This window comes from Scyliorhinus canicula, chromosome 6, assembly GCF_902713615.1.
Source record: "Scyliorhinus canicula chromosome 6, sScyCan1.1, whole genome shotgun sequence".
NCBI lineage: Eukaryota > Metazoa > Chordata > Chondrichthyes > Carcharhiniformes > Scyliorhinidae > Scyliorhinus > Scyliorhinus canicula.
Window position 1 is genome coordinate 144,132,571 of NC_052151.1, and position 21,799 is coordinate 144,154,369.

General features: G+C 50.5%; 1 protein-coding gene across 2 annotated transcripts in view; it reads left to right on the forward strand.

Annotated features, from left to right (window-relative positions):
* The window catches only part of nbas (NBAS subunit of NRZ tethering complex), a 339,860-nt gene that overhangs the window by 77,114 nt on the left and 240,947 nt on the right, over nt 1-21,799 (forward strand). For both annotated transcript variants that reach the window (XM_038800239.1, XM_038800240.1), the window contains exon 21: nt 2,155-2,291. In XM_038800239.1, coding sequence (XP_038656167.1) covers nt 2,155-2,291 — 137 coding nt within the window. The remainder of the gene's footprint in view (nt 1-2,154; nt 2,292-21,799) is intronic.

Below are 21,799 nucleotides of genomic sequence, written 5' to 3' on the forward strand. Positions count from 1 at the left end.
CCTGGTTTTAGTATCCAGCCCCGAGTGGAAGACCTGGCTAATCCAGTCCTTCCTTAATCTGACCGGGTCAGCTACTTTCAGATGAGTCTCCTGAAGCATTATCATGTCCGCCTTCAGCGCCCTCAGATGCACAACACAGACACCCTCTCTACCGGCCTATTTAACCCTCTAACGTTCCAGGTAATCAGCCTGGTTGAGGGGCGCCGTGCCCCTGCCGGTCAGCCATCCCCTTTCTTAGGGCCGCCCCCAGTCCCTGTGTCATGCTTCCCCGGCCCGCCTCCTGGCAGCCCCCACCTCCGACCTCCTCCATGACCTCGCACCCAAGTCCCTCCCTCGTCAGCAGAACAACTACCCCCCCTCCTTAGCAACAACACCCTGTAACCTAACCCCTGCCATAAACTAACTAAATACACACCCCCCCACCAGGCTTCCGTAGACCAGCTCACCCGGCTAGCCTGGTGACTCTCGACTCTGGCTATTAGCTTTCCTAATTACTTGCTGTACCTGTTTACTAGCATTCCGTGATTCGCACACTAGGACACCCAGATCCCTCTGCAATCTCTTACTGTTTAAGGTAATCTTTTTCATTTTTCCAATAATGGTTTCTAACATTTTTCCTATGACAGATGTTAGGCTCACTGGCCTGTAGTTTCCTGCTTTCTGTCTCCCCCCGCTTTTCGATAAAGGTGTTACATTTGCTTTTTCCCAATCTAATGGAACCTTCCTCATATCTAGGGAATTTTGGAAAATTAAAACCAATGCATCAGCTATCTTACTAGGCTTTGGGGTGAAGCCCATCTGAGCCCAGGGATTTGTCAGTCCGCAGACCCAACACCACTTTCCTGGTGATTGTAAAGTTTCCTGAATTCTTCTTCCTCCCACCTTTCTATTTCGAAGACCACATCCTAACAATGCATATCTAGTAAGGAACCTATATTTTCAAATGCTGTAGATCTTTCAATAAACGTTACCTTTGAGTCATATTGTAATTGTGTCCTGCTGTATTTGTCCCATTCCCTTGCATTATATTTGCATAATGATAAATAAAAGAAGATTTAATCGAAGCAAAAGTATTACACTTTCCTCTGGCAATAAGTGTGTATAAGATCGCAGAAGTTAATTGTCTTGTAAATGCATTTTAGTCTCCTAATTGTACTGCTTTCAAAGGTCTAAATTTTTCTTCTAGAATTATCAGCTATTGTAAAGAATGTTGACCAAATGTTTTCTGATAAAATAATTATATGACTGGGTAAATTGCCGAAGTAAATGTCCAGTTTCTCTGAATAGAAATTGAAATTCAATTACAAATACAAGGAGGGCTTTGTTTGGTGTCAGGAAACATGAAGTTGTGGGAATATTCATGTCCTTGTATACACAGTGATTACTGCTCCCAGAGTTCCTAATCACATAGAAACAAAAGTTCTGCCATTTTCCCTCCCTCAGTAGATGAAGTAATTTTCATTCCACTTTGTTCTCTGATGAATACAAACTAAATGTCGGCTTTATTAAAGTAGGCTTTATATATATAGAAAATGGTGGAAAGCAAATGCAAAATTAAGCCAACTAATTTTTAACTTCAGATCTGAAAAGAAATTCTGATAAATTACTGCACATTTGGTGGTTGTGTCAGGCGTGGCTCAGTTGTCACTGAATCAGAAGATTGTGGGTTCAAGTTCCACTCTAGGACTTGAGTGCAAACATCATGACCAACACTTCAGTGCAATACAGAGAATGCTGGAGGTGTCACTTACGGATGAGACATTAAACCAAGTCCATGTCTTCCCTCTTGGGTTTATGTAAAAGATCCCATGGCATTATTTTGAACAAGTGCAAGGCGGCTATCTGCTTTTTATCACATTTCTGTTTGTGATAGCTTATGTGCGCAAATTGGCTATTGCGTTTCCTGTGTCACAGCAGCGAGTATACTTCAAAAATGCTTCATTGGCTGTCGAGACCTTTGAGAGGTCCAGTGGTTGTCAAGGATGTTATATAAATGCAGGTTTTGGGTGCGTAATTTAAAAATTGATGTTTGTTGCATGTGGATAATTGCTTTACTAACATATTGGCACATATTAATGTGGTTAAACAAGGTAAGAATGCTTTGATGTTGTATGACTGTGTTGATAATCAAGGCTTTTAAAAAATGTTATATAGGAGAGCAATATTCAAGCTTTGGAGATTCTATTTACCTACCATGGGTCAGATCTGCTGCCTCATCGATTGGCTATTCTTTCAAACTTTCCTGAAACAACAACTCCCCATGAGTACTGCTTTCTTCTGCCAGAAGCGAGGTAAGACTATCTAAAAATATATAGAGATGGTACGGCTTTAATCCTTTATATAAAAGATTTGTTATCAAGCTACTCAATTATTTTATTCCATTTTATAAATTAAATTGAAATGGACCTCGGTGCTTATGATTTGTAGGTGGCAGTGATGATTTATTCTGACAGTTCATTCACATATGCTAAATGTTCCAAATTCACGAATGTCACGAATGCCTGGAGTGACAAAATATTTCACAACTGAGCAAAGTGCTGTAATGTTTAATAGACATTAGCGATGCTTACAAAACAAAAAGTGAATGACTGAATACTGCTAAAGCACAACACAAATTAAACTGTGGAATTATCATACTTGGGAACATTTCACAAATTGTCTCTGTGGCTGGAACAAACTGTTTTTGAATTCTGGCTACATTAAAATATTGTCTGCTGTGCTGTAAACATTTTCATTGTACCTTTTTTATATTCTTGAAAGCAAATAACTTGCATCAGTAAACATAATTACTGTGAAGATCATTGTGTTTCAGATAGCCATTGTGCAGTCCTCTGCAGAAACCTCCAATACCTCAATAATGTCACTAAATGTTGATGGATGCAATACTTTGCCACGCAAACTGTTCAAATGGTCTTGTGTATGTCAAGGACATTCAGCTCACTTTTGAGAAATAATAATGTTACAATCCTGTTGGAGGCCATTAATGTTTAAAGAAAAATCCGAACACCCTGTGATTAACTTTAGACTACATTACAAGATTTCACATTTTATGCAAAACAAACTTTATTATATACAAAAAGAATTAAACAAAGCTAGCACTACTAACTTAACACTATGGGCTGGATTCTTCGGCCGCATCTGCCGCAAGATCGCCATGAACGGGATGCGGATCATGTAAAGGTCCATTGACCTTGCGCAGGAATTTCCGGTCAGTGGGCAGGCACAGCCTAAGAATCCCACCCCATCGTTTATAACTGCTTGTGCCATGAACTCAAGTTATATATTTTGATGCCTACCACACCACATCCCCAAGAGTCCATTATACAATAGAACCATAAAACTCCTACAGTGCAGAAGGAGGCAATTCGGCCCATCGAGACGCCACTCACCCTCTGAAAGAGCTACCTCGGCCCATAACCCCACCTTTTAAAAAAAAAAATAATTTTTATTGAAATTTTTACAAAATACAAAATATAACATCTTAACTCTATTAATATACAACCGCGGTAACACCCCATGAACAATACCCCCCCCCCCCCCCCCCCCCCCCCCAGCTTCAAGAGCAACTTCAAACAAAAGGAAAGAACAAAAACAAAGAAAACGAAAACAGAAAAAAACAAAAAAGAGAGAGATAGCACCCTCCACAAACCCATGTGCACAGTTCTCCCTCCCCCCCGGGCTGCTGCTGCTATCGGCCTATTTCCCTACCTTTCCGCCAGGAAGTCCAGAAAAGGCTGCCACCGCCTGAAAAACCCTTGTACTGATCCCCTCAGGGCAAATTTCACCCTCTCCAATTTAATGAACCCCGTCATATCAGAGATCCAGGCCTCCATGCTTGGGGGCCTCGCATCCTTCCATTGGAGCAAGATCCTCCGCCGGGCTACTAGGGACGCAAAGGCCAGAACACCGGCCTCTATCACCTCCTGCACTCCCAGCTCCACTGCAACCCCAAAAATTGCGAGTCCCCAGCCTGGCTCGACCCTGGATCCCACCACCCTCGACACCGTCCTTGCTACCCCCTTCCAAAACTCCCCCAACGCTGGGCACACCCAAACATATGGGCGTGGTTCGCTGGGCTCCCCGAGCACCTAGCACACCTGTCCTCGCCCCCGAAAAACCTGCTCATCCTCGACCCAGTCATGTGGGCCCTATGCAGAACCTTGAACTGTATGAGGCTAAGCCTCGCACAGGAAGAGGAGGAATTCACTCTCTCCAGGGCATCCGCCCACGTCCCCTCCTCAATCTCCTCACCCAGCTCCTCTTCCCATTTACCCTTCAGTTCCTCCACCGAGGCCTCGTCTACCTCCTGCATTACCCGGTATATGTCCGAAATCCTCCCTCCTCCAACCCACACCCCCGAGAGCACCCTGTCCCGTACCCCACGTGGGGGCAACAAGGGGAACCCCTCCATCTGCCGCCTGGCAAACGCCCTAACCTGCATGTACCGAAACATGTTCCCCGGGGGGAGCCCAAACTTCCCCTCTAACTCCCCCAAGCTCGCGAACCTCCCCTCCACAAACAGGTCCCTCAACCTCCTAACCCCTGCCCTGTGCCAGCCCAGAAATCCACCATCAATGCTCCCTGGGACGAACCGATGGTTCCCCCGTATCGGGGCCTCCATCTAGCCCCCCATTTCTCCCCTGTGCCGTCTCCATTGCCCACAAATTTTGAGGGTAGCCGCCACCACCGGGCTCGTGGTATACCTCGTTGGAGGGAGCGGCAACGGCGCCGTTACTAGTGCTTCCAGGCTCGTGCCCACACAAGACGCTGCCTCCATCCTCTTCCACGCTTCCCCTTCCTCGTCCATTACCCACATACGCACCATCGCTGCGTTGGCCGCCCAGTAGAACCCACAGAGGTTGGGCAACGCCAGCCCCCCCCTATCCCTGCCTCGTTCCAGGAACACTCTTCGAACCCTCGGAGTCCCATGCGCCCACACAAATCCCGTGATACTCCTGTTGACCCTCCTAAAAAAGGCCTTCGGGATAAGGATGGGGAGGCACTGGAACAGGAACAAAAACCTCGGGAGCACCGTCATCTTGACGGACTGCACCCTCCCCGCCAGTGACAGCGGTAACATATCCCATCTCTTAAACTCCTCCTCCATCTGCTCCACCAATCTTGTGAGGTTGAGTTTGTGCAGGGCCCCCCAGCTCCCCGCCACCTGGACCCCTAGGTACCTGAAGCTCTTCCCTGCCTGCTTCAATGGGAGCCTACCAATCCCTTCCTCTTGATCCCCCGGATGCACCACAAACACCTCACTCTTGCCCAGGTTCAACTTATACCCCGAGAAACCCCCGAATTACTAAGAATCCTCATCACCTCCGGCATCCCCCCCACCGGGTCCGCCACATACAGCAACAGGTCGTCCGTGTACAGCAACACTCGATGCTCCTCCCCACCCCGCACCAGGCCCCTCCAGTTCCCTGACTCCCTCAGTGCCATGGCCAGGGGCTCAATCGCCAATGCGAAGAGCAAGGGGGACAGGGGGCACCCCTGTCTCGTCCCCCGATACAGCCAAAAGTACTCCGACCTCCTCCTATTTGTGGCTACACTTGCCATCGGGGCCTCGTAGAGCAGCCTCACCCACCGGATAAACCCCTCCCCAAACCCAAACCTCTCCAACACCTCCCACAAGTACTCCCACTCAACCCTATCGAAGGCCTTCTCCGCGTCTAATGCCACCACTATCTCTGCCTCCCCTTCCACAGCCGGCATTATAATGACGTTGAGGAGCCTTCGTACGTTTGTGTTCAGCTGCCTTCCCTTCACAAACCCCGTCTGGTCCTCATGTATGACCCCAGGCACACAATCCTCTATTCTAGTGGCCAGGATCTTTGCCAGCAGCTTAGCGTCGGCGTTCAGCAGCGAAATCAGCCTATATGACCCACACTGCATAGGGTCCTTGTCCCGCTTCAGGATCAAGGAAATCAGCGCCCGTGACATAGTTGGGGGCAGAGCCCCCCCGCCCCCCCTTGCCTCGTTAAAGGTCCGGACCAACAGAGGGCCCAACAGGTCCAAATACTTTTTATAGAATTCACCCGGAAATCCGTCCGGCCCCAGCGCCTTCCCCGACTGCATACTCCCTATCCCTTTGACCACCTCCTCCAGCTCGATCGGCGCCCCTAGTCCCTCCACCTGCTCCTCTTCCACCCTCGGGAATCGCAACTTGTCCAAGAAGCGCCCCATTCCACCCCCCTCCACCGGGGGTTCAGACCAGTACAATTCCCCATAGACGTCCCTGAAGACCTCCCCGTTATCATTGGCCTCGAGGTATCTCTCGATACACCCCGGACCCTTCCGGCTTCATCCTCATCTGCCAGCAGCCCCACCTCCATGCGCCAGAGCGGACGTTGGTCCCTCTCTTCCCCCAGCCCGAGGTCCGTCCAGTGCGGGGCATGATCCGAAATGGCAATGGCGGAGTATTCCACTTCCTCCACCCTCGACACCAGCCCCCTGCTCAGGACAAAAAAATCAATCCTCGAGTAGGCCTTATGTACATGTGAGAAAAACGAGTATTCACTGGCCCTTGGCCTCGCAAACCTCCAAGGGTCCACCCCCCCATCTGGTCCATGAATCCCCTCAACACCTTAGCCGCCGCCGACCTCCCACTCCTTCCTCAGCCGGACCTGGTCCACCACTCTCAGGTGTGTCTCCTGGAGCATGGCCACATCCGCCTTCAGTCCCTTCAGGTGCGCAAATACTCGGGCCCTTTTGACCGTCCCATTCAGCCCCCTCACATTCCAGGTTATCAGCCGGCTCTGAGGGCTCCCTGCCCCCTTCCCCTGCCGATTAGCCATACCCCATCCCTTGCCCACCCCCGGCCAGCGTCCCACGCTCTGCCAGTTTCCCACGGCGGCAACTCCCCCCCTCCAGCACCCCCTGCATCCTCCAGCTCCTTCCTGACTGTTTCAGCAGCAACCCGGTACCCCCCCCCCCCCCCCCCCCCCCCCCCCCCCCCAGGCTAGGACCCCTCCTAGCCGCGCCCCCCCCTCTACAGCACTCCCGTGAGCCAGCTAACTTCTGCTGACCCCGGCGGCTCCTGCCCTACTTTCGGCTCCTCCCAACGTGGGACTGCCCCTCCTCCATTGTGCCCGTCAACGAGTCCACCATCCCCCCGCTCCTGCGCGGGAAAAGAAAACACGCCCCCTCCCTCTCACAGCGCGGGAACCCCGCAGAAAGCCGGGCCCCGCCTCCTCCAGGGCCACTCCCATTGTCAGTCTCCCCCACCAGCTCCCCGAACACCCCGTTTACCCCTCTGCCCGAACCCGTCCACCCAACCCCTGCTTGAAAACCCATAAAGAAAAAACCCGTACGACATCACCCCACCCACCCTAAAGCCACCCCACATCTTACCCTAAACCCAGCAGATACACATACAGTATAAATAAATACAGTATTATACAGCATCCCCCATCAGGGGGACCCTCAGTTTGAGTCCAGTTTCTCGGCTTACACGAAGGCCCACGCCTCCGGGGACTCAAAATAGTGGTGTCGATCCTTATAGGTGACCCAGAGACGCGCCGGCTGCAACATTCCAAACTTCACCTTCCGTCTGTGGAGCACCGCCTTCGTCCGGTTAAACCCGGCCCTCCGCCTCGCCACTTCCGCACTCCAGTCCTGGAAGATCCGCACCTCCGTGTTCTCCCATTTACTGCTCCGCTCCTTCTTGGCCCACCGGAGCACACACTCACGATCCACGAACCGGTGGAACCTCACCAACACCGCCCGCGGCGGCTCGTTCGGCTTGGGCCTCCTAGCCAGAATTCTGTGGGCCCCCTCCAACTCCAGGGGCCCCTGGAAGGACCCAGCCCCCATCAGCGAGTTTAGCATCATCACCACATAGGCCGCTAGGTCCGACCCCTCCAGCCCCTCCGTGAGGCCCAGGATCCGTAAATTCTTCCTCCTCGACCGGTTGTCCAGCTCCTCGAACCGCTTCTGCCATCTTTCATGGAGCGCCTCGTGCATCTCCACCTTTCCCACCACGGCCACGACCTCTTCCTCCCTTTCGGCGGCCTGCTGCTGCAGCTCCCGGATCGCAGCCCCCTGGGCTGTCTGGGTCTCCATCAGTTCCCTGTTGGTTACCTTCAGGGACTCCAGCAGCTCCAACTTCAGCTCCTGGAAGCAGCGCAGCAGAGTCGCTTGCTGCTCCTGGAGCCACTTCCTCAGCTCCTCAAAGCTTTCGCCGGCCGCCATTTTGTTTTCCTGCCCCCGATTTTTCCTGGGTGTTTTCCTCGATCTTCTCTCTGCCCCACTCCTGGTCCAGACCATGGGACCACTGGGGCGACTCCTGGCGTCTTCCCCCGTCGGGATTTGCCTCCTCAGCTCCGTTGGGGGCCCTGAAAAAAGCCCCGAAGTCCGTTAATTGCAGGAGCCGCCGAATGTGCGGCTCAACTGCGCATTGCCGCCACCGGAAGCCCCCCTTAACCCCACCTAACCTGCACATCTTCAACTGTTGGAGGAAACCGACACAGACACGGGAGTACGTGCCAACTCCGCAAAGTCACCCAAGGTCTTTCCTGTAGCTTTTGGCAAAGTGACCCTCCAACTTTCACTTGACGACTTGCAACTGTGGGCTTCTCACTTCTTTGTCCTGCCCAACTACCTTCCACAGCCTTCCAAACTAAGTCTACTGAGTACTTTCAGCCACAAGGCTCTGTTAGGGCCACTAGAGTTCTTTCTCTAGCATCAAACTAGGCAAATATCCCAAGTTTCTTCCTCCACTCCCCTCATTCTTCCGAATTCCAAACTAAACTGGAGCCTCCATCCACATTCAACGATGAAGTTAGTATTTTCTCTGCTTAAGTGCAGGCCTGACTAGTATTCATCTCCTTTGGCTCTCCCAACTCAGTGCAATAAAGTCCACACCGAACCAAAACTGCCTGTTTTCTGTGAGCTCACTCCCGGATAACTTACAAGAAACACCAATTTGCCCACCACATCTCCATAACAAAGTTGCATGCTTCAGTTGTTATCAAACATAAATGTAGATCAGGCATTTTGAAAGAAGGGTCACGACCTGTGGGAGAGTCGTGGGCGGGTGTCAGGAGGGTCGCGGAGCCAGCCATCGCGGTGTTCCCGATCGTGGGAATTCACGCGCAACAGCTGCAGCAGCCGGATTTTAACAATGCAGGCTACGGGCGGCTTTAAAAATAGCGGCCGCAACAAGCTAAAAAACTGCGGGCACACTGTTATTGCGTGCCCGCTCATCAGTGTGCATGCGGCCCGGGAGTGCTGGGACCTAAACCCGGGGTCAAAGTGCGACCGCGGCACAGCGACGGCTGACTGCGTGGTGATCACCTATGATGAACAAGGCGATGACCTCGATCTGTTTTGCATTCCTAAACATTACTGCAATGATCTGGAGTGAGTATATATTCCTAATGGTTTAATCATGGACAGAACTGCATGTTGGGCAAGGGATCTAATGAAGGCCATGGGGAATCATCACATCGCCGCCCTCTGTGTACTGAAGGGTGGCTATAAGTTTTTTGCTGACCTTATAAAGCATTGAATCGAATCAGTGACCAGTCAATCCCAAGGTGGATTTCATCTCCTTGAAGAGTTACTGTAGTGATCAGTCAACATGGGAGGTACTCAAAGTTTACAAACTTGAGGTACGAAATCCACGCTCTCCTCCTGTGAACCTGATTGGAGTGAGATAATGAGGACCAAGCAGGCTCACCTCTCGTATTCAAGGGAAGAGAAAATGGTGTGTCGCGAATGCCGGCTGGTGTGGGTCACAAAGGTCAGCAGACATGGGTCGTGAAGGTCGACCAGCGTGGGTGGGGAAGTTCAGCCGGTGTGGGTCCCGAAGGTTGGCCAGTTGGTAATAATGTGTCCCTGGAAAAAATGTTTGAAAAACACTGATGTAGATGAATTATTTTACCTTTTCCACAACTCTTTGATTTTGTAACCCATATGAAAACTTTATGTGTCTAATGGGGTTTTAAAAACCCTCTCCCAGAATTATTGGCCCCGTTAAGGATCTCTGTTGTTTACAACTGGATTATTTGAGTTGGGGAAGACCATTTGGTTCCATTCCAAGCTTAAAAATGGGTCATCCATTTTTAAAGCCTTCACACCTCAATCTTTAACCTTGTAAGATAAATATAGGTTATCTTTTAGCTGTAATTACCTTCAAAATTGTTTTCACTTGAGATGCATATTCATTTCTGAACCAGATGTTTACATTTATCTTGCATTTAACACTGAGGAACCCTTGCAGCAGTGTCCTGGGACTGAAATGATTGACCTCCAACCACAACCATCTTTCATAGTGTGAGGTGTAACTCCAACCAGTGGAGAGTTTTCCCTTTGATTCCCATTGACCAGATTTTTAGGACTCCTTGATGACATACTCTTTCAAATGCTGCCTTGATGTTAAGGGCAGTCACTCTCCCCTCACCTCTGACATTGAGCTTTTTTGTCATGTTTGACGGAAGGCTGTAATGAGGTCAGGAGCTGAGTGGCTCTGGCAGAACACAAACTGAGTGTCACTGAGCAGGTTATTGCTATGTAAGCGCTGCTCGATTGCACTCTCAACCACCCTTTCCTTCACTTTGCTGATGATAATTCTGTGGAACAACAGTTCTGTTTCTTGTTAAGTGGGAAACTCTGAACAAGCTTCATATCCAAAGAAGAAACCTTACAAATTTTTATTCAGTTTCTTGCTTGGGGAGAATTTTAAATATGTACTGCATTTGCCATGGAATTTAACCATTTCTCCTCAGAATTGGGAAAAGTTACTTAACAATATTTTTTAAAAGTAAAGTTTACTGTCAAGCTTCATTTTAAAGGCATTGAGATGAAAGGTGCTCACGATGTTATCTCCAGAAGTTAGAAGCAAAACTGGTTTTATTAGTTTGTCGCTAATTAGCACCTCATGCCTATTGCTGACTGTCTTTGAATCGAGCAAGACAAAAACACAAAATCCCAGCATAGACCATGGCTGGAATTCACCGGCCGTTGATGGTGCGGGATTCTCTCGTCCTTCAGTGGGAATTCCCCTTGACAGCGGCGAGAGCGCACGATCCTGCCACCAGCAAACAATGAGGAACCTCCCGCCACTGAGAAACATGCGGCTGCGAGGCCGGAGAATCCCGCCCAATGTCTTTGAGTTTGAAAACCGAATGCTGTGAAGGCTTTTATAATAGAAATATGTGATGCCTTTCACATAGTGCTAACCATGTAAATTCTGGAGGTCATCTTGTGGACAACAAGTGAAATGACTCATTGATTTGGGAAGTCAGATACATTCTTTATTTTGTCTTACCACGCAAGGATAAACTGTACTGATTGAAATCATATTAGTTTAATCATAACTGCAGCTCTGTTTGTTCATAATGTGGAATAAGGCAATTTAATGATTTGTACACAGCCTTACCTCATTACCTGTTTGCTCGATCCGCTGTCAGAGGAATTGAAGTATTAATGTGAAAGATGTGAATATCTGGTTTGGCTCCCAAGAGGGTGCTGTTGTTACACCCCAGATTGCACTACCATACCAGTAGATATGGGACAGTAGGTGTCAATTGCAACAGAAGTAGAATCCTTGGACTGAATACAGGAGTGTCTTAGACTAATGTTACTCAAAACATTTTTTCCGGGACCCATTTTTACCAACCGGCCAACTTTCGGGACCCACTCCGGCCAACCTTCGCGGCCCACGCTGGCCAACCTTCGCGGCCCACGCTGGCCGACCTTCGCGGCCCACGCTGGCCGACCTTCGCGACCCACGCTGGCCGACCTTCGCGACTCACACGGGCCGACCTTTGCGGCCCACGCCGCCGCCATTTGCGACTCACCATTTTCCCTTATCTTTAATGCGAGAGGTGAGTCTGCTTGGTCCTCATTTACTTGTTGCTGCTGACAAAATGGAGGATTTGCAATCAGGCCCAAAGCACATGATGTCAGCATTCAGGGCACTTGACCTGCTCTCTGCCTCACTTCAGGCAGGAAGATTGCATTGAATTTTTTTTAAAAATCTCCTGGGTCAGCACGCTGACGTCAGGAGGAGGCGGTGCTTCTCGCTTGGTTCTGCACATGCGCACCGATGAGTGGGCACGCATCTGCAGTGCACCCGCATTTTTCTTTATCTCGTCATGGCTGTCGTTTTCAAAGCTGCTTGCAGCCGGCATTGTTAAAATCCGGCTGTTGCGCGTGAATTCATGCGATTGGGAACGCTGCATCGGACAGCTCCTCGATCCGCCCGTGACCCACCCGCGGGTCGCCACCCCACTTTGAAAATGCCTGTCTTAGACCACTGCTCCTGGGAAATTGTCGACAGTAGACCAGAACATTTAACAGCATATTTTGCAGCAGTACAGAGTAGCTAGGGTGTTTTGAATAAATGTAATCTCTTTATAAAGTTCCCTCTGTAAAATATCACGGCTGGGAACAATGAAACTAGTTGTCATGATAACATTGACTTGATATCTGTCCTCAAATACACAATAGCATCAGCAAGATAATTCTGGAGAATTGTATTGTGTGGTAATCTGGTTTTATAATCTTTATTAGTGTCACAAGTAGGCTTACATTAACACTGCAATGCAGTTACTGTGAAAATCCCCTAGTCGCCACACTACGGTGCCTGTATGTGTTATCAGTCAAATAGCCACTGCGGACAGAGACAAAGTTACACATGCCCAATATGTTGTTAACATTTGAAATTAAGTATCGACAGTCGCTGAAATAAATGACTTGCGCATTTCCCTGCTGAATTTTCTGCATGTGTGCTTGTGCCTGTGTACATTATCTGCTGGGGTGATTACATTTTATATACGGTAAGACTTTGGGCAGATTTTAGGCAAAAACAAATTCAAGCTAATTTTATTCATGTAGAGTGGGATTTGAGTTTGTGTTGCACAGTCTTAAAATAAATAGATTTTTAAAGCCTTTGGCTTTCTTTATATTGTATTTTGCACCTGTTGGTCTTCAAACAGGCAGTTGCCTAAAAAGCGGGGGTTTTAATGGTCAGTGAAGTATTGTTGCTTTTTAGATTAGATAGAAGTGCTTGCATTAATGTAGCACCTTTCAAGATGTCTCGAGTAACTTTTTTTTGAAATCATTTTTATTGAAAAATGTTGAATTTATACAACAACGAACCATAATAAAATACCAAAAATATACCCCCCGGGTTGCTGCTGCTATTGACCAAGACACCTATCTTTGAACCAGGAAGTCCAGAAAAGGCTGCCATCATTTATAGATCCCTTGTATTGATCCTCTCAGGGCAAATTTGACCCTTTCCAATTTTATAAATCCCGCCATGTCACTGATCCAGGTCTCCACACGTGGGGGCCTCGCATCCTTCCACTGTAGCAAGATCCTTCGTCGGGCTACTAGGGACGCAAAGGCCAGGACACCGGCCTCTTTCGCCTCCTGCACTCCCGGCTCTACCGCAACTCCAAAAATCGCACGTCCCCACCCTGGTTTGACCCTGGATCCATCCACCCTCGACACCATCCCCGCCACCCCCTTCCAGAATTCTTCCAGTGCTGGGCATGCCCAGAACACATGGGCGTGGTTCGCTGGACTCCCCGAACATCTGGTGCACCTGTCCTCACCCCCAAAGAACCTACTCACCCTAGTCCCGGACATGTGGGCCCGGTGCAGCACCTTAAATTGGATGAGACTAAGCCTCGCACATGAGGAGGAAGAGTTGACTCTCTCCAAGGCATCCGCCCAAGTTCCGTCCTCTATCTGCTCCCCGAGTTCCTCCTCCCATTTAGCCTTCAGCTCCTCCACTGACGACTCCTCCACCTCCTGCATTACCTTATAGATGTCAGACACCTTCCCCTCTCCGACCCACTCCCCCGAAAGCACTCTGTCCATCGTCCCCCGCGAGGGCAGCAAAGGGAATCCCTCTACCTGTCACCTAGCAAACGCCTTTACCTGCAAGTATCTGAACATGTTCCCTTGGGGAAGCCCAAATTTATCTTCCAGTTCCCCCAGGCCCGCAAACCTCCCGCCAATAAACAGGTCCCTCAATTTACTGATGCCCACCCCCTAAATCCCCCATCCCTGTTCCCTGGGATGAACCGATCATTGCCACCCAATGGAGCCTCCATCGAGCCCCCTGTTTCCCCCCCGATGCCGTCTCCACTGTCCCCAGATTCTTAGGGTCGCCTCCACCACCGGGCTCGTGGTAAACCTCTTAGGGGAGAGCGGCAACGGCGCCGTTACCATGGCACCCAGGCTCGTACCTCTACATGACGCCATCTCCATTCTTTTCCACACCGCCCCTCCCCCCTCCATCACCCATTTACGCACCATTGACACATTGGCCGCCCAATAGTACCCCAGAAGGTTGGGCAGCGCCAGCCCGCCTCTATCCCTCCCTCGCTCCAGGAACACCCTCTTAACTCTCGGAGTCCCATGTGCCCACACAAAGCTCAAAATACTGCTATTGACTCTCCTAAAGAAGGCCCTGGGGATAAAGATGGGCAGGCACTGAAAGAGGAACAAGAACCTCGGAAGCACCGTCATTTTGACGGACTGCACCCTCCCCGCCAACGACAATGGCAGCATGTCCCACCTCTTGACCACCTCCTCCATCTGATCTACAAGTCTGGTGAAATTATGTTTCTGAAGAGTCCCCCAGTCCCTGGTTACCTGCACCCCCAGGTACCTAAAGCTCTCCCCTGCCCGCCTAAGCGGGAGCCTTCCCAATTCCTTCCTCCTGGTCTCCAGGGTGCACCACAAACACCTCACTCTTGCCTAAATTTAGTTTATAACCTGAAAAGGTCCCAAACTCAGCTAGCAGCTCCATCACCCCCGGCATCCCTCCCACCGGGTCCGCCACATACAGTAACAGGTCATCTGCATACAACGACACCCTATGTTCCTCCCCACCTCGCACCAAACCTCTCCACCTCTCTGTATCCCTCAACGCCATACCCAGCGGCTCGATTGCCAGTGCAAACAACAAGGGGGACAGGGGGCAACCCTGCCTGGTCCCTCGGTAAATCCGGAAGTACTCCGACCTCCTCCCATTCGTGGCCACGCACGCCATCGGGGCCTCATATAGCAGCCTTACCCATCTAATGAACCCTTCACCAAATCCAAACCTCCCCAACGCCTCCCATAAGTACCCCCACTCCATTCTATCGAAGGCCTTCTCCGCATCCAGCGCCACCACTATCTCTGCCTCCCCCTCAATCGCCGGCATCATGATGACATTCAACAATCTCTGCACATTCGTGTTCAGCTGCCTTCCCTTCACAAAACCTGTCTGGTCCTCGTGCACAACCCCTGGCACACAGTCCTCTATCCTGGTGGCCAGGACTTTTGCCAGCACCTTAGCATCTACGTTGAGGAGAGATATGGGCCTGTATGAACCACACTGCTGGGGGTCCTTGTCCCTCTTTAAAATTAACGAGATCAGCGCCCGCGACATCGTCGGGGGCAAAGTCCCCCCTTCCCACGCTTCATTAAGTGTCCGCACCAGCAAGGGGCCCACTAGGTCCACAAACTTTTTATAAAATTCCACCGGGAACCCATCCGGCCCCGGTGCCTTCCCTGACTGCATCTGCCCGATCCCCTTAACTAGGTCCTCCAGCTCAATCGGCGCACCCAACCCCTCCACCTGCTCCTCCTGCACCTTCGGGAAAGAAAGCCCTCCGAGGAACCTCTCCATTCCCCTCCTCTCCCCCGTTGGCTCCGACCGGTACAGTTCCCCGTAAAAGTCCTTGAAGACCTCATTCACCTCTACCCCCTTCCGCACCACATTCCCACTCTTGTCTCTCACTCCAGCAATTTCCTTAGCCGCATCCCGCTTGCGGAGCTGATGAGCCAGCATCCTACTCGCCTTTTCACCATGTTCGTACACTGCCCCTTGTGCCTTCCTCCACTGTGTGTCCGCCTTTCTAGTGGTCAGTAAATCAAATTTAGCCTGCAGGCTGTGCCTCTCCCCCAACAGTCCCTCCTCTGGTGCCTCTGCGTACCTCCTGTCTACCTCCAGCATTTTTCCCACCAGTCTATCCCCCTCACTCCTCTCGTTCCTCTCCCTGTGTGCCCGGATGGATATCAGCTCCCCATGAGTCACTGCCTTCAGGGCTTCCCAGACCACCCGTATCATTCACCTCGAGGTACCCCTCAATACTTGCCCGGACCCTCCTACACACCACCTCTGCCAACAACCCCACATCCAACCGCCACAACGGGCGCTCGTCCCGCACCTCCCCCATCTCCAACTCTATCCAATGCGGAGCGTGGTCGGAGATTGCAATGGCCGAATACTCGGCCTCCTCCACTCTCGGAATCAGTCCCCTACTCACCACGAAGAAGTCTATCCGAGAGTAGACCCTATGTACGTGGGAGAAGAAAGAGTACTCGCGTGCCCTCGGCCTCACAAACCTCCATGGATCCACCCCACCCATCTGGTCCATAAACCCTCTCAGTACCTTGGCCGCCGCCGGCCTCCTACCCGTCCTAGAGCTGGACCGATCCAGTGAAGGATCCAACACCGTATTGAAGTCCCCCCCCCCATGATCAGACCTCCCGCTTCCAGATCCGGGACCCGTCCCAACATACGCCTCATAAAGCCCGCATCGTCCCAATTTGGGGCATACACACTAGCAAGTACCACCTTCTCTCCTTGTAGCCTGCCCCTAACCATAACATACCTACCCCCCTTATCCGCCACCACCTCCGATGCCTCAAACGACACATTTTTCCCCACCAGAATCTCCACTCCCCGGTTCTTCACGTCCAACCCAGAGTGGAAAACCTGCCCCACCCATCCCTTCCTCAGGCAGACCTGGTCCACCACCTTCAGGTGGGTCTCCTGAAGCATTGCCACATCTGCCTTCAGATGAGCAAGTACCCTCGACCGCTTTGCCGGCCCATTCAATCCTCTCGCATTCCAGGTGACCAACCGAATCAGAGGGCGTCCCGCCCCCCTCCCCCGTCGACTAGCCATAGCCCGTCGACTGCCGGCCCCAGGCCAGCACCCCCTGCCCTACCCAGTCCCCACAGCGACAACCCCTCACCTCTGTCCCCCCAGCCCCCACCAGCTCCTTCCTGACCCTACCAGCAGCAACCCGGTATTCCCCTTTCCCCCCCTCCCTTCCCCCTCAGGCTAGGAGCCCTCCTAGCCGTGAACCGTCCTCCATTGTACTTCCGTGTGTCAGCTAACTTCTGCTGACCCCGGAAACCCCCGCCAATAACCCGACCCTTCCCAAAGTGGGATCATCCCCCAATCTATCCCTCCTCCAGGCACCACTCCAGCGCGGGGAAGAACCAGTTAAGGCCCCGCCTCCCCCCGTCATCGTCTCCACCCCCCAGCCCCGCAGCGCGGGAAACCAGAGGAAAGCCCGCGCTTTCGCACTGCCCCACCACACCCTTCTGACGCAGCTCCCAAACACCAGCCCCACTCCATACCCCCAACCCGACATAGAATACAACAATCCCCCCCAACCCTCCCCGCAAGATACAAAACTCAAACAATGCCCCACAGCAAAAAAACTTAACAGAACAACACCCCCATAAATAACAATTGCATCAAAATCAAAATTGCAAAAGTACAAAAAAAAGAGAACACAGCAACAGCAGAAACCAGCAATAAAGCATTACAACCGACCTCGCAACCCCCAACCCCTAGTTCAAGTCCAGTTTCTCCGTCCGCACGAAGGCCCACGCCTCCTCCGGGGAATAGAAATAATAATGCCGGTCCGAATAAGTTACCCACAGGCGCGCGGGCTGCAACATTCGGAACTTTATCTTTTTCCTGTAAAGCACCTCTTTCGTCCGATTAAATCAGGACCGCCGCTTAGCCACCTCCGCACTCCAGTCCTGGTAGATCCGCACTACCCCATTCTCCCAATTGCTGCTCTTCACCTTCTTGGCCCAGCGCAGCACACACTCCCGATCACTGAACCGGTGGAACCTCACCAGCACCGCACACGGGGGTTCATACTCCTTAGACCTCTTGGCCAGTACTCTGTGTGCTCCCTCCAGCTCCAAGGGCAGATGGAAAGACCCGGCCCCCACTAGCGAGTTCAGCATCGTAGCCACATAGGTTGTCAGGTCCGACCCCTCCAGCCCCTCCGCAAGGCCCAAGATCCGCAGATTTTTCCACCTCATGCGGTGATCAAGCTCCTCGAAGCGTTCCTGCCACTTCTTGTGGAGTGCCTTGTGTCCCTCCACCTTACTCACGAGGATCCCGGCCTCCTCCTCTCGTTCAGTGGCCTGCGTCTGCAACTCCTTGATGGCAGCACCCTGGATCGTCTGAATCTCCGAGAGCCTTCTGTTTGTTTCCTGCAGAGAGCTCAGTACCTCAGCCTTGAAGTCTGCAAAACAGCGCAGGAGAGCAGCTTGTTGATCCAGGGCCCACTGTTTCCACTCCTCTGGAGCTCAGCCGGCCGCCATCTTGGATTCCTTCCCCCGTTTTTTCTGGGGAGCTGCTGCTGTTTTTTTCCCCCTTTCCACTCCGAGTTCGAGTCATGGACTGCGGGGAAAGTCGATCAGCACACCTTGTCCCACTGGGAGACGTCGAAAAATTTCCGTTTTGGGCTCTAAAAAGAGCCGAAAAGTCCGTTTAAAACGGGAGCTTACAAATGTGTGGCTTCCTACGTCATCGCAGCCACCGGAAGTCCTGTCTCAAGTAACTTTTACAACCAATTTATCTAACCCTGAAACATAGAAACACAGCAAATAGGAGCAGGTGGAGGTCGTTCAACCCTTCCTGTTACTTGTTTTTCTCATTAATGTGCTGAAGGTATTATGACCAGGCCAGCATTAATTGCTCAACCCTAATTTCTCTTCTGAAGGTGGTTGGGAGATGGCTGCTTGAGCTGCTGCAGTACAGCTGGTGCAGGTAGACCAACAGTGCTACAGAGTTTGACCCAGTGTCAGTGAAGGAATGACACTATATTTTCAAGTCAGGGTGCTGAGCAGATAGTGATGTTTCCCATTTGTCTTTTCTCTTGTCCGTCAGGTAGGAGAGGTTGTGGATTTGAAAGCTGCTGCTGAAGAAGCCTCAGTCAGTTGCTTCAGTGCATCTTATAGTCGGTGCACTCTGCTGCCATTGTGCGGCAGTAGTGGATGGAGTGAATGTTTATGGTGGTGAAAGGGGTGCCAATAAAGTGGGCTGCATTAACCTGGTGGTGTCTAGCTTCTTGAGAATTGAAAATATACTCATCTGGCACGTGAGGAGTATTTCATCACACTCCTAATTTTGTTGTGTAGAGGATGAATAAGCTTTGTGGAGTCCGAAAGTGAGTCACTCATCAGACGGTACACAATCTTTGACCTCTGCTCCAATAACAAGGCAGGCCTTGTTAAATTCGTCGTCAGTGGTGACCACATTGAGTTCTGATAAAGGATCACCACCCACCCGAAATGTTAACTCTCTACAGATTATGATTGACCAGCTGAGTATTTCCAGCACTTTTTATTTTTATGCCATTGGCATCAACCTGGGTTCCTTGATGTCACACTTGGTCAAATGCTGCCTTTATGTCATAAGCAGTCACACTCACCTCACCTCTGGAATTCCCTTTGTCTGTCCATGGTTGGACCAAGGCTGATGAAATTAGATCTGGAGCCAAGTGGTCCTGGTGGAACTCATGGTATGCATTTCTGGGTAGGTGCTGCTTGTTGTACTGTCGGTGATACTTTTCATCACTTTGCTGATGATTGTGAGGACTGTCATAGCATGGTAACTGACCAGATAGGACTCTTCCTTCTTTTGTGTACAGGATATACCTGGACATGTTTCCACTTTGTTCAACGTATTTTATTGAAACTGTTGCTTTAAACAAAATGAAATCAGTACCTTGGCGAAAACCTATTACCTGACATATGCTGGGTTTATGGGAGGTAGAGGAACATTTTGGGCTATATCTCTAATATAATTCATGCCTGTCTGCTTCAGGTTCTGTAATCCAGCTTTTATTAATTATCTTGGCCCAAAACTTTCTATCTCTATCAGTTCCGAATTGGGAGGTACCCGAGACGATGTGCTGGAATTGGCTGGGAAGAGGGCATACCCTGCAGTGGGAACCATCCAGTACTCTGATTTAAAGCGGAGATTCAGGTGACTCTGACTGTATTACCATTATGGACAGCACGGTAGCTCAGTGGTTAGCACTGTTGCTTCACAGCGCCAGGGTCCCAGGTTCGATTCCCTGCTTGGGTCACTGTCTGTGCAGTCTCTCCCTGTGTCTGCGTGGGTTTCCTCCGGCTGCTCCGGTTTCCTCCCACAGTCCAAAGATGTACAGGTTCCTTGGATTGACTGTGCTAAATTGTCCTGAGTGTCCAAAAAGAAAGGTTAGGCTGGGTTACAGGGATGGGTTGGAAGTCTGGGCTTAAATGGGATGCTCTTTCCAAGGGCCGGTGCAGACTCGATGGGCCGAATAGCCTCCTTCTGCACTGTAAATTCTATGATCTTAGTCCCGAAAGACGTGCTGTTAAGTGAATTGGGCATTCTGAATTCTCCCTCTGTGTACCCGAACAGGCTTTTCACAGTAACTTCATTGCAGTGTTAATGTAAGCCTACTTGTGACAATAAGATTATTTTTATTATAAAATAGTTACCCACGAAAAGTTGGAAGAATTAAAGCCATTTCTAACTCCTGATTCCCCCCCCCCCCCCCTGCCGACACCACCCAGGATCCCCAGACTGTCCCCTACCTGCCATCTGCACTGCCTAAACTTCTGACTATCCCACCCAACCTCCTGACTACCCCCCTCTCCTCCACCTACACCCAACTGACTGGGCCCCAACTGATCCTACCCGCTCAATAGACCACCCACCCTTCCCCACTGACCCACCCCATTTCCATCCTACCCTCTCACTGACCACCCAACCCACTGACTGGCTCCACTGACCCATCATATCCTCCCACTGATCACCCGACAACCCCTCCACTGATCACCCGACAGCCCTCCATTTATCACCCAACACCCCCATTGGCAACCTGAAACAGCCCCACTGACCAACTGATAGTCCCCTACTGACCACCAGACACCCCCCCCGACCACCTGACCCGTACACATTTGACTTTCCCCAGCTTCACAAAGGGGCTATAGGCTGGGACCTTTAACTGCTCTGTTTAAAGGCCGCTAGTTCCAACAAAGGGGCATGGCATCCTTTCACCCCGATGCTGCTGCACTCAACTGAAGGCCTCGCAAACCCACTGCTGCACTTTTTCGCATCCAGCCCAAGTTAGAAGGTCCAGCAAGAAAGGTGCAACTTAATTCTAAGGTAAGTAAAAAAGAGTGGAGTGGTCACCTGACTGTGATTGTCATTCCTTGGAAGTCCTGGCCCACTGTCTTCTGTTTGAGGATAGGGCAGAAAGTGAGTTGAGGTGTTCAATATATTCATAATTTTTGTTGCATGAAGCTTTATTGTGCTTCGGTGGTGAAAATTGAGTAAAATTGGACAGGGAGAAGCATGTACCTGTAACAGGGGCTGCCTAATTGTCCATTCATGATAAAAACTGGAATGCTACATTGTATCAGTGTTCGCCTCGTTATGCAGGTTTCCTGTGTGTTATGTTCATACAAACCTTTACGTCCAACTGCAAAAGGACAATGATTGCTCCCAAATGCTTTTTTTCATTGATGCAAAATAGTAAGCTGTGCCATAGCCTGAGTCACTTTGTGTTAACCTGCAGTTTTTGCTGCTGTGTCGTTAGAAAATGTTGAATTTATGTACCCAAGATGTAAGCAATTGTAATGGGGCTCTTAATATGCAAATAGTTTCTCCATTGTCTATGAATTTCAAAGGACTACCTATTAAATGTTTATGTGGACTGTTTAGTAATGCAAATAGTGATTTATTACAGTA